At 51.5% G+C, this 12,208-nt stretch overlaps 1 protein-coding gene across 5 annotated transcripts in view; it reads left to right on the forward strand.

Annotated features, from left to right (window-relative positions):
* LOC142489240 (X-linked retinitis pigmentosa GTPase regulator-like) overlaps nt 1-12,208 on the forward strand; it is a 154,618-nt gene that overhangs the window by 19,399 nt on the left and 123,011 nt on the right. For all 5 annotated transcript variants that reach the window (XR_012799825.1, XM_075589671.1, XM_075589670.1 and 2 more), the window contains exon 4: nt 11,156-11,342. Coding sequence is in view for 4 of the 5 variants with exons in the window: in XM_075589671.1 (XP_075445786.1) it covers nt 11,156-11,342 (187 nt within the window). In the remaining variant the exon portion in view is untranslated. The remainder of the gene's footprint in view (nt 1-11,155; nt 11,343-12,208) is intronic.

The following is a 12,208-nucleotide window of genomic DNA, read 5'->3' on the forward strand; positions in this document are numbered from 1 at the left end:
TCCCTGGGCAATCCTAACCCAGACCCTGGAACTACCTGAGTGCACCTACCTCCCTGACCTTGTCTCCCCCTTACCAGGGATGAGCTCAGGGGCACCTCTCCAGATGCAACCGCCTTAGCTTTTGGCTGGCAGGTATCCCTGGGGTGGCACAAGTCTGCCACTGCCCCGGATACCCCCAGCCCATAGCCAGGCTGCAACAGGGGGCTGCCGATCTGAGACACCCCCTGAGGCTCTGCCAGGGTAACGGGAAACTCTAGCTGCAATACCTGCTGCTTTCCCTCCCTGGCTACCACTAGTCCTCCTTCTCTCACTGAGATCTGCTGCTGGCTACCTACCTGCAGCCTCCCCTCACTCCGCTTCTCCCTAGCTAACCCTAACCTGGGTCCTAGGGACACCTGAGTGAGGCCATCTCCCTGACACTGTCTCCCCCTTACCAGGGATGAGCTCAGGGTTGCTGTACCCACCTTAGCTCCTGGCTGGCAGGTAATCTGGGGGTGGTCTAACTGTGCCACAACCCCTGATACCTCCAGCCCATAGCAAGGCTGCAACAGTGGGGCTCTTAACTGAGAGTCCCCTTGCCGCTCCGCCAAGGTAATGGGGAAATCTGGCTGGCTCACTTGCTGCCTTCCCTCCCCGGTTCCCACTGGCCCACCCAACCCTCTCCCAGGCAATCCTACCCTAGAGCTGGGTGCTACCGGGGCGAGCCCCTCTCCCTGAAGCTGTGCCCCCATTACCGGAGGTGAACTCAGGGTTGCTGGTGCAGATGCCCCCACCTTAACTTCTGGCCGGCAGGTAATCTGGGGGTGGTCTAACTTTGCCACTACCCCTGAAATCTGGGGGTGGTCTAACTTTGCCACAACCCCTGATACCTCCGGCCCATAGCAAGGCTGCAACAGTGGGGCTCTTAACTAAGAATCCCCTTGCTGCTCCGCCAGGTTAATGGGGAATCCTGACTGCCCTACCAGCTGCCCTTCCTTCCCCTCCCCTGGTGCCCCTATCTCCTGCCACCCCCCAGTCACCCCTAGAGTGAAACAACAGGGTACAGTCATAGGGAAAAATAAGTCAGGGTCAGTCTGCGACTTGGTCTGGCTTACACTGGCGACACACTTTATTCGAGCTCGGCTAGTCCCACGAATTCGGGTATACCCGGGTGTATTGAGGTTTGTGACTGTTTTCTGCCCGAGTGCATTGAGGTATTTTCCAAGCAGGGATTGAAGCATTTTATTCCCGCTGGCTGCAATACTGCACAGTATATATATATATACTGCATTACAATTCATGAATTTATGCCATCTGGTAGACACGCGAAGCATTGCAGCCTATTAAATCCTAATCATTATCATTTAACAGATTAGCCGCCCGTCAGCCAGGCATGAACCCAGGCTGGGAAGGCAAACGCAACGGGGCTTGTCAGAGGTGAGGAGCGGCGCATTCCAGGTATCTGCCAGGTACATACTGGGTATTTGCTCGAATAAAGTGTGTCGGTGCAGTACCTCGCTGGTCCCCGCAGAGACCGCCGCCTTCGTTGGTCCCAATTGCAGGGGGACTGGAGTGGCCGCCGCCGGCAACATCTGGGCCGGTAAGAAGCGGGTCGCCGCCGCAGCAGCGCCTGGGGTTGGCACAGGGGAAACGATGCAGGACCGGGGTCCCAGGTCTTTGTGGAGAAACACAGCTCCATGCAAACCAGGTAACAAAACCCCCTCCCGCAATCCCTGGCCCTCCCCCCACTCAGAAAGGGCTCCGGCACTTTGCCGGAATCGCGGCTCTTCTGCCGCCGCCGCCGCCGCCGTCGTCATGGGCGAGCCCCGGGTAGCTGCCGCAGCAGTACCCGGCTTTGATGCAGGGTCGCCGGCGTGGTTTGTGGGGCTCCGGTCATCGCTGGGAATCGCCGACTCAGCCAAACAATGTGAAACACCCACCTCCCGCACACCCCAACCCTCCCCCCAAATAAAACTGCCGCCAGCAGGATGCCGGAGTGGCGGCTTCTTCTCCGCCGCCGCCGCCGGTTCTGCGCCGGGATCCGGTGGATGGCCGCTGCTCTCCGCCGCTGTTGCTGATGCAGCCCGTCCAGGTTCTCCAGAAGACGTCCCGAGGAGGGTTGTCGCCCCAGCTGGGCGGGAGCCATCAGAGGATGCCGCTAACTGGGTCATCTTTTACGCAGCTCGTGAGCGTTGGCCCTGAGGGGCTTCTTCGCCTGACCGCGCACTGTCAGGGCACTGGGCATTATTGTGGCCCATTTGTTGGCAGTGCCACAGCAGCTGCCGGTGCTTCTCCGCCACCGGTGGACTAACCCCAGCAAGGGGCAACGGAGTCCAGAGTGGAGTTGCCTGAGCGCCGGGCTCAGGGAGGGGATAAGCGGGTCGTTGCGGTACCGACGCCAGGAACTGGGTCCACTTCGCCGGGAACCACATCTTTCCAAACGCACACACCAGTGCTAGCTCTTTCAGGGAAAATGGACGGGCCACTGCAACGGCCGTTACCTCTCCTGGTGCAAGACTTCTGTGGTTTCCAAGACCACCCGCTCCCTCCCCAAGTCTCTGCCGTCCCGGAGCTGGGTCCCTTCCCTGCTCTCCGGGCGGTGTGATGGTTACAGCAGCTGCAGCTGTGGATCTTTGCTCAGCCTGCCGGGTTTCATGCTCACCGATTGCTGTCTCTCTCTCAGACTTGCTGGCTGCTGGTCCCCGCGCTGACTTGATGCACTCCTCTGGTCTCAGTGCCTGGCTCCAGTCAGACGGATGGCCGGCACTTTGGTTCTGGAGGCAATGCTTCTCACAAGTAGGGGAACAGTGAGGAGGTGCCATATCTTGTGTTATATGTTGTACACTGTGTGTTCAATATCTTTAGTCCCAGGAACTTGCAATTACCATCAAGTTCCCACTGGATCACAGTACCCCGCAGAATACTGTAATCCAGGTCCAGTTCAATCCCACCGCTGCCACCAGTTAATTACAAGCTTGTCACGGTAGCTTGTGACAGGCTGCAATTTACACCAAAACTATATATAAATATATATACCTGGGTTTGAACTGGGACGAGACTTAGATATGATAAAATTTAATTTATTCCTTGATAAAGGTGAACACAACAGATATGTACAAATAACAGGCAAAATATAGACACTTACTTAAAATGGAAATGATGAAGCAGTCATATCTGGACTGGCAGTTCATACAGCACTCTTCATAGTCATCAAGACACCAAAGACATGAAAAGACCTCTGGCAGGAAGACAGTGCATAGCGTTTCTCTCAGCAATCAAGATGGTATAGAACAGACTGAACACTTGAAGAACTTGCAAAACATGAACAACAACGGAATATAGGGAACAGCAGTTTATATATCTTTTGTCCCTCTTTTCTTAACCTTAAGCACAGGGGATTGGTTTTCAATTACCTCCAGCCACTCACTAACGTGGGAAACCATTCTGACCCATGCCCCCCTGCTAGTTGGCACATGCGCAGTAGAACTCTGGGGTCTCATTTCTGAAGCCCCACATTTGCATCAGGAATGCCAGCCAGTCTATCATTTGGAGTTCTGGCAGGAAAACCTTTGTTGAAAGGTGTGAAGTGGGACACTTAAAGACTGCTCTGGCTTGAGCCTCCTCCGCCCTTAGGTAAACAGGGAGGATGACAAGACCCTTTGAACAGCACTCAAATCCTAGACATTAGGGCGCCTCTTGGGGCCATCTGCTATCTTGGTGGACAAAGGAATTTCCTCTAAGTCTTTGTCCATACCTTAGAATACAGTATTAAGCATAAAACATAAACGTATTAAAATATCCGGTTCCGTTGGGTCTAGCAGGTCCAAACTTCCCAGTTCTCATTGCCAGAACTGGGACACCATATGATCCAAAAAGCGACTTGCTACGACCTATGGAGCCGGAGTTACACAAATGCACATTAAATCATTTTTCATTTTAATACAAAAATCTCCGCTAACAGAAATCTCAGCTTTTCACTAAATCCCCATTGAAAACAACGGGCTCTGCCGCCATGGGTTTCAATGGAGCAACTCCGCCGTTGTAGTCAATGGGGTTTCCTACCATAGACTTTCAATGGGGAACCGCCGCTCTCCCTCTCGGACGCCATCTGCTGGTCTTCTCAGGAACCGGACTTCACAGCAAGATTCACCATTAAAAAGCATTGAGCCCTAATGGCGGCTTATGGGAACCTGCAAAATGGTGCCTGAAAAGGCGGGAAAACTTCACAAAGAGCTATAATCATTAAAGGACTATTAACCCTTGTGCTCCCGGATGGATTCTAGTGTGTGTGTGATGCAGACACTGATTAACAATAAACCAGGGGGGAACAGGGAATATACATTTTCAGGTTATGACAAGGGTTAAATCACACGTCTGGGCCCCAGCCCAGTTAACCCCTTGTCTCCCTGGTGAGGTTAGAGAGTGGCCAATTGGGGTGTAACCCCTTTAATCCTGGGCCAAATCCTCTCCATCGTCACAATGAAGTGTCCTCGAACACCTCACTCTTGAACCAATAAAGCCGCAAGCTGCTGCCCTTACCCTGCCCGGTGACTGTAGTATCCTGATTCAGCTCACTTTTAGCCGTTCCATAGGGAGAGAAAACGAGCTGCTAGTAGCCAGTTGAAACTGTTCTCTGACGCACCTCCAGCGACGAAGGGGTGGCGTCTTAGCGTCTTGGATCACGCCGACACGATACCCATGTGGAGGTTTACAGCTGGTTCGTTTTCTGAAAAGTTCTGAGTCAAAGACCCGATACCCGAGATGATGGGTCTACCCGGCGGTTTCAGACGGTTCTTATGGATCTTGGGCAGGAAGTAGAACACCGGTTTCACTGGTTCTGATTTCAGCAGATAGGTGAACTCCTTCTCTCCCAAGATCCCTACATTCTTTGCCTCACTCAGAATACATTTCAGCTCCTCCTGGTAAGCCTTTGAGGGATCTTTTGTTAATCTTTCGGATGTTGTTACATCACCCAGGATGCGCTGAGACTGAGAGAGGTAACTAGTGTCCATAATTACAACCCCCCCCCCCCTTTGTCTGCAGGTTTAATTGTGATACTGCTGTCTTCACTCGGTGTCTTTAGTGCTTGTTGTTCTGCTTTAGTCAAATTCTTCCGATGTTTACTCCCCTTAGAGGCCAATTTCTCAAAATCATCCATGATGAGTCTATTAAAAACTTCCAAGTATTGACCCTTGCAATGGCTTGGATAAAAATTAGATTTGTTTTTTAAAATCGAGTGTACAAACACATCTTTCGTGGTCAATTCAGACTATTTGATTTGTTATTTGTACAGGTTGTCCTGTGTTATGGCCTATAGTGTTTTTGTTTAGAAAAAATCGTTTGATTGTCAATTGGCGCAGATATTTCTGCGCATCTATGAAGAGATCGAAGCCATTCGGGCCCCGTGAGGGCGCAAAATGAAGTCCTTTAGACAATACTTTCGTCTGCACCTCGTCTAGTGTCTTTGAGCTTATGTTGAAAACACCACCTAATGTGCTGGTCTTTTGCTCCCTGCATTTCCTTCTTCCCCTTTTCCCTCTCTGCCTCTTTTTTCTTTCCCTTCCCGTCTGATGTCCCTGACACCCCCGGGTCATCTAGGCAGGAGAACTGGTTCTTTATCTCTACAGATGTCTGGGGTGCCTGGTCTAAAAAAGAGACATCAGTCCTATTTCCTTCTGTCCGCTCCCAGATAGGGGTTCTCGGTGCCCCATAGTCTGTCCTCTTGTCTCTATACTCTCTCCTCTCTCTCTCCTTTCTTCATATCTCTCCCTCGATCTTTCCTCCCTGGATCGTCTTGGTGATCTGTCCCTCCTTGGGGAACGATCCCGTCTTGGTGAACGTTCCCATCTATTCCGCCAGTCATCCCTAGCATGTCTAGAATCTCTCGTGTTGTAATAGTGGTCACCCCCTCCTCTGCTATAGTAGTTGGGGTGCCTCCTCTCCGCCTCCCCTATATACTCTCATGTTTCAAAAAACTCCCCGATTGATGATTATTACTGGGGTAATTCTCCCTGCGTTTATCTTTATACTGGTGTTGAGGTTTGTGCTCTTTCTCAGTTATGTTAATAATCCTCTCTACCTCTGTCTTCTTATGGGGTGATGTATTTGTAATCTTAGCAGGGCTTTTTTTCTTTTTATCTAGTGTTTTAAGGGGTGCTCTGTTCTCTCTCCCTGCCGTGGAGTTACTCCTGACTCTTTTAGTTGTTTCTCTAGTTGTAGACTTGTCCCACTTTCTTTGCTTCCCATCCCTGTAGTCTTCCTCATCTCTTACAAATTTTTTGTTTTTATTTATGAGTATATTCCTTTCCAACGTATCTAACTCTGTCGAGAGTTTGCTATTCAGGGTGTTAAAAGAGGGGCAACTCATGAGGGGCTCCAAAACAGTCTTTATCTGGTTAATCTCTGAGTCTAATCTTTTCAATGTTATTTCATGGTGTGATATAAGCAGATTCATTAAGAAAGCCGTGAGTTTTTCCATACTCATAACATCGTTAACTCTTTTTTTCACTAGCTGTTTGGTGGGGGGGCGCTATCTTCTTCCAAGAGTATGCGATTGAACACCTTGCTGCTGTTAGAATAAAGGAGATTAATTTCCATACTGGGCGATCGATGTCCTCTATCGGTCTGCCCAGTAGGAAGGTCAGTGGTTCTATAGGAATTGTGAGACCTGTGACCTCTTTTATCAAATCTTGTACTGTAAGCCAGTATTTCTGAGTTTCTGGACATGACCACCAGATATGGGCCATGTCCCCTCTGTCCACAGCCTCTCCAGCATAGATCTGAGGACAGAGGGTAGATTTGTTTTAACCTCACTTGGGTAAGATACCAATGATACATTATTTTATAGATGTTTTCCTTCACCGTGGTACAGATGGAAGTTCCTGAGGCCGCGTCCCATATTTCCTCCCGTGATGGTGGTGTTTTTAATTAAAAATCAAAACACAATTTCAGTGCCAAAACGCAAAGAAGTTTGACATAGTACGCGTTTTTAGCTATTTGCACTTATATATTTAAAGTAAGTGCGGATTCCTTGTGTGTGTGTGTGCGTCACTGTGTGTGCGCGTGTGCCAGTCAGTGTGTGTATACGCGGCAGTCTGTGTGTCTGTGTGTCTGTGTGTGTGCTTGTGCCTGTGTGTTTGTGTTAGTCAGTGTGTGAATGCGTGCGGGCCAGTCAGTGTGCCCGTCATTGTGTGTGTCTGCGCGTGCCAGTCATTGTGTGTGTGTGTGTGTGTGTGTGTGCGCCAGTCGTTGTGTATGTGAGTGTGTGGCTGGCAGTGTGTTTGTGTGTGTGTGCACGCGTGTGTGTGGCTCTGGGGTGGAGAGTGCGCTCAGCATGTCCTGCAGGCTCTCCAGGTGCTCCCTCCTCCTCCAATGACACCACGCTCAGCGCCCCTCTCCCCCCCACCCTGAGCTGTCAGAGCTATGGGACATGGAGCACTCAGCGCTCTCCTCCCTCCTTACGATCTACAGGGACATGCCGCACCCAGCGCTCTTCCCACCCCCTATGGCATTGCTGCGGGGGACGCGGTGCGCTCAACCTCCATTTTTCCTCTCCCTGGCGGAGCTGCAGGGACACAGCGCCCGTATCTCGTGTGTGTGTGTGTGTCACCTATGCCGGGAGGCTATTCCATGAATCCATCACCGTTTCCATTAAAAATTCCTCACATTTCTCCTGCGCCTCCAGCTTCAGGACTTCACATGAAGACAAATTTAATTGTCCAAGATTACAGGGAGTTAAGCGTCGGTTAGAAAATGAAGCTGCTGATTTGTTGTATTAACTGTAATAGTGTAATAAAAATAGTTACATAGCGCTTTGCATAAAATCTTTTGCAGGCATGGTTCCCTGCCCCATAGAGCTTGAAATCTATTTTTGGTGCCTGAGGCAATTACACAGAGCTGACACCGGTAATTGAATCAGGATTCTCTTCTTCAAACTCTGTTTTCAGAGTCAGCGCCTTTATTCACTGAGCCGCTCCTTCAGCCCATTTTTGGAATTATGCTATGATTTACTTTGTAAACCCCCTAAAGCAGGCCCTCACAACTCGTAAAGCGAGAAGGGCCGAACTGCTCCAAGGAAAAAAAATTTGGGCCGCACGGGTAAAATCATCATCATCATCTCTCCTCCAGCACCTCTCATCATCATCATCCTCATATATCTCCCCCAGCACCCCTCATCATCATCCTCATATCTCCCCCAGAACCCCTCACTATCAACCTTTGCGATACTCCCCATCTATCTCTCATACCCCCATCTCTCCCCCTCACCCACACTCATAATACTCCCCCTCCACATCAAACACACAATACTCCCCTGCACACCACACACATCCCACCCCCCCTGCACCTCACATCATTCTCCCCCCGTGCACCTCACATCATTCTCCCCCCGTGCACCTCACATCATTCTCCCCCCGTGCACCTCACATCATTCTCCCCCTGTGCACCTCACATCATTCTCCCCCCGTGCACCTCACATCATTCTCCCCCCCTGCACCTCCAATGACCCTCCCCTGCACCTCCAATGACCCTCCCCTGCACCTCCAATGACCCTCCCCTGCACCTCCAATGACCCTCCCCTGCACCTCCAATGACCCTCCCCTGCACCTCCAATGACCCTCCCCTGCACCTCCAATGACCCTCCCCTGCACCTCCAATGACCCTCCCCTGCACCTCCAATGACCCTCCCCTGCACCTCCAATGACCCTCCCCTGCACCTCCAATGACCCTCCCCTGCACCTCCAATGACCCTCCCCTGCACCTCCAATGACCCTCCCCTGCACCTCCAATGACCCTCCCCTGCACCTCCAATGACCCCCCTCTGCACCTCACCCCTCCTGCACATCACCCCCCCTGCACACCACCCCCCTGCACATCACCCCCCCTGCACCTCACCCCCCTGCACATCACCCCCCCTGCACCTCACCCCCCCTGCACCTCACCCCCCCTGCACCTCACCCCCCTGCACCTCACCCCCCTGCACCTCACCCCCCTGCACCTCACCCCCCCTGCACCTCACCCCCCCTGCACCTCACCCCCCCTGCACCTCACCCCCCTTGCACCTCACCCCCCCTGCACCTCACCCCCCCTGCACCTCACCCCCCCTGCACCTCACCCCCCTGCACCTCACCCCCCCTGCACATCACTCCCCCTGCACATCACCCCCCCTGCACATCACCCCCCCTGCACATCACCCCCCCTGCACATCACCCCCCCTGCACATCACCCCCCCTGCACTGCACATCACCCCCCCTGCACTGCACATCACCCCCCCTGCACATCACACCCCCCTTCACATCACCCCCCTGCACATATTCCCCCTGCACATATCCCCCCCTGCACATGTCCCCCCCTGCACATGTCCCCCCCTGCACATGTCCCCCCCTGCACATGTCCCCCCCTGCACATGTCCCCCCCTGCACATGTCCCCCCCTGCACATGTGTCCCCCCTGCACATGTGTTCCCCCTGCACATGTGTCCCCCCTGCACATGTGTCCCCCCTGCACATGTGTCCCCCCTGCACATGTGTCCCCCCTGCACATGTGTCCCCCCTGCACATGTGTCCCCCCTGCACATATCCCCCCCCCTGCACATGTCCCCCCCCCTGCACATATCCCCCCCCCTGCACACATCCCAACCCTTGCACATATCCCCCTGCACCTCACATCACCTCCCCTACACCTCCGATCACGGCGGGACTGCGCGCGCTCGCTCGCAAGCAGCGGGCACCGGAAGTGCCGCACTTGAGAGCGGGCTCTGCTCCCCCCCGGGGAGGAAGGGGAGAGCGGGCTCGGCTCCCCCGGGGAGGAAGGGGAGAGCGGGCTCGGCTCCCCCGGGGAGGAAGGGGAGAGCGGGCTCGGCTCCCCCGGGGAGGAAGGGGAGAGCGGGCTCAGCTCCTCCGGGGAGGAAGGGGAGAGAGGGCTCGGCTCGTGGGGGGAGGGAGAGCGGGCTCGGTTCGCGGGGGCAGGGAGAGGGGGCTCGGGAGGAGGAGGAGGGGGGGAAAGCAGCCGCCGCCGCGGGCCGCACAGTGAGCAGCCCGCGGGCCGCGTGTTGTGCAGGCCTGCCCTAAAGTGTTATATCTGAATTTGTCTCTCTCCGTGTACTTGAACCAAGGAGTTCAAGGTGAACTTTGCAGGACCAACCACTGAGCCATTTGCAACATATATTCCCTTCAATGTCCCATCACATTCCAGATATAAAGATTATTACAAGCAGTATTGTAGTGGTGAAACGGCACTGTGATGCTTTATCTCAACTCTTCATTATTTCATTGATTTTTACTTGGGCATTTGAGGTGAATGTTTATGTTGAGACGTAGAAGCATAAATGTCAAGGTATCACAACTAAAATTCCCATTGATTTCAATGTTTGTTTTCTTTGATATCTCTGGTACAGTCAGAATTGCCTCTGTTTTGCAGTGCGAGACTGTTTTAGGTTACTGTTTTAGGAGGTACTTTGCCCTCAACTTTACCCAGATTCATTCACGTTGAAAACAATTAAAGAGGCAATGCAAAGTGCCTCTTTTTACATTTTGTCATGTGTTTTTTATTTTATTTTTTACAATGGATTAAAGCAGGAGGTCTGCTCAGCTGAATCTCATACATTTCAGCTCGGGGGACCCCCTTCCTCCGGAGATACAAACCTGTAAGCTGTGCCGGTAGCCGCTCCGGCTGAGTAGCAGGGATCATGTAATGGGCGCTTTCCAAAGCTCCTGCACCCTGTGGGCCAATAGGAAGCCGTGACCTCATCCGGTGCGGCTTCCTATTTGCCCATGTGACGCGTGGCTTTAAAAAGAAGGGTTACCGACGCTCCCTTCAGAGGTATATCTCTGAAAGCAGGGGGTCCCCAGAGCATGACATTAATGGGGCTCAGCTCCGGATACCTCTGCTTCAATCCTGTGTGGGGAATAAAAAAGCACTTGGAATGCCTCTTTAAGAAAAGACTATTTTAGGGGGGTTGCATTAAACTCGAAAACAAATCTGTTGGCAATATGAGTGCAGTTCACATTACATTTTATTTTATGTTGCCCACATTTTTCTTACTGTAATCTAGATACAGCTGTGATATGAGTTTTGATTACAATTTTATACCACTGTACATATGCGGACAAACACACCAATGTTTTCAGATGATAGGATACTATTACATTTTCACCTTTTTACTTTTCTTTTACTTTTAGGAAATGTCACCTGAACAGATCCAGGGATTGATTCGAACGCTACCGCCTTTGGGTGATAATATATTTAACTCTTCCTTGCCTGTTACTAGCAAAACTGTCCCTCCACGGCTACTTAAAGTGAGACAACCAAATTCACAGTCATTCAACGCAAACCACCTCTGTGATTCACCAGTCGATTCAATGCCAGGTCAGGTCCTAACCTTTATATTTTTTCTTTTTCGTATGACCATTGACAATTCATTGCACACTCCAAAAGAATAGTTATGAAGTAAAAGAAAGGAAGAGCGGCTGAGGGATTACAAACACTGACTCTGAATCAGGGAACCCTGGTTCAAATCCCAGTGTCGGGCTCCTTGGAAAGTCACTTTACCTCCCTGTGCCTCAGGCACCAAAAATATAGATTGCAAGCTTCTCTGGGCAGGGACTGTCTGTGCAAATGCCTATGTGCTGCGTACTGTACTGTAATTGGGAAGCACTTTAAGTCCCATTGGGAGAAAAGCGCTACATAAAATAAAGTTATTATTAAAACGCATAAGTAATATAATTAGAAGTAACTTTTTTAAATTAACCGATTAACCAGTATTTTCATATTGTTTTCAGATTACACAGTACAGGCATACCCCGCTTTAACATACGCAATGGGACCGGAGCATGTATGTAAAGTGAAAATGTACTTAAAGTGAAGCACTACTTTTTTTCCACTTTACGATGCATGTACTGTACTGCAATCGTCATATATGTGCATAACTGATGTAAATAAGGCATTTGTAACCAAAATAAATACAATAGGCTTTATTCAAATAAAATGAATGGGAGCAAGCAAATAGGTGAGAGGCGCGCACGCAGGTCAGTACTGTATAGCAGCTCTCTCCTTCTCGCAGTCACGTGCTCCTTCTCGCTGTCTCTCTCTCCTTCTCGCAGTCACGCGCTCCTTCTCGCAGTCTCTCTCTCCTTCTCGCAGTCTCTCTCCTTCTCGCAGTCTCTCTCCTTCTCGCAGTCTCTCTCTCCTTCTCGCAGTCTCTCTCTCCTTCTCGCAGTCTCTCTCTCCTTCTC

Source organism: Ascaphus truei, chromosome 3 (assembly GCF_040206685.1).
Source record: "Ascaphus truei isolate aAscTru1 chromosome 3, aAscTru1.hap1, whole genome shotgun sequence".
Lineage (NCBI taxonomy): Eukaryota > Metazoa > Chordata > Amphibia > Anura > Ascaphidae > Ascaphus > Ascaphus truei.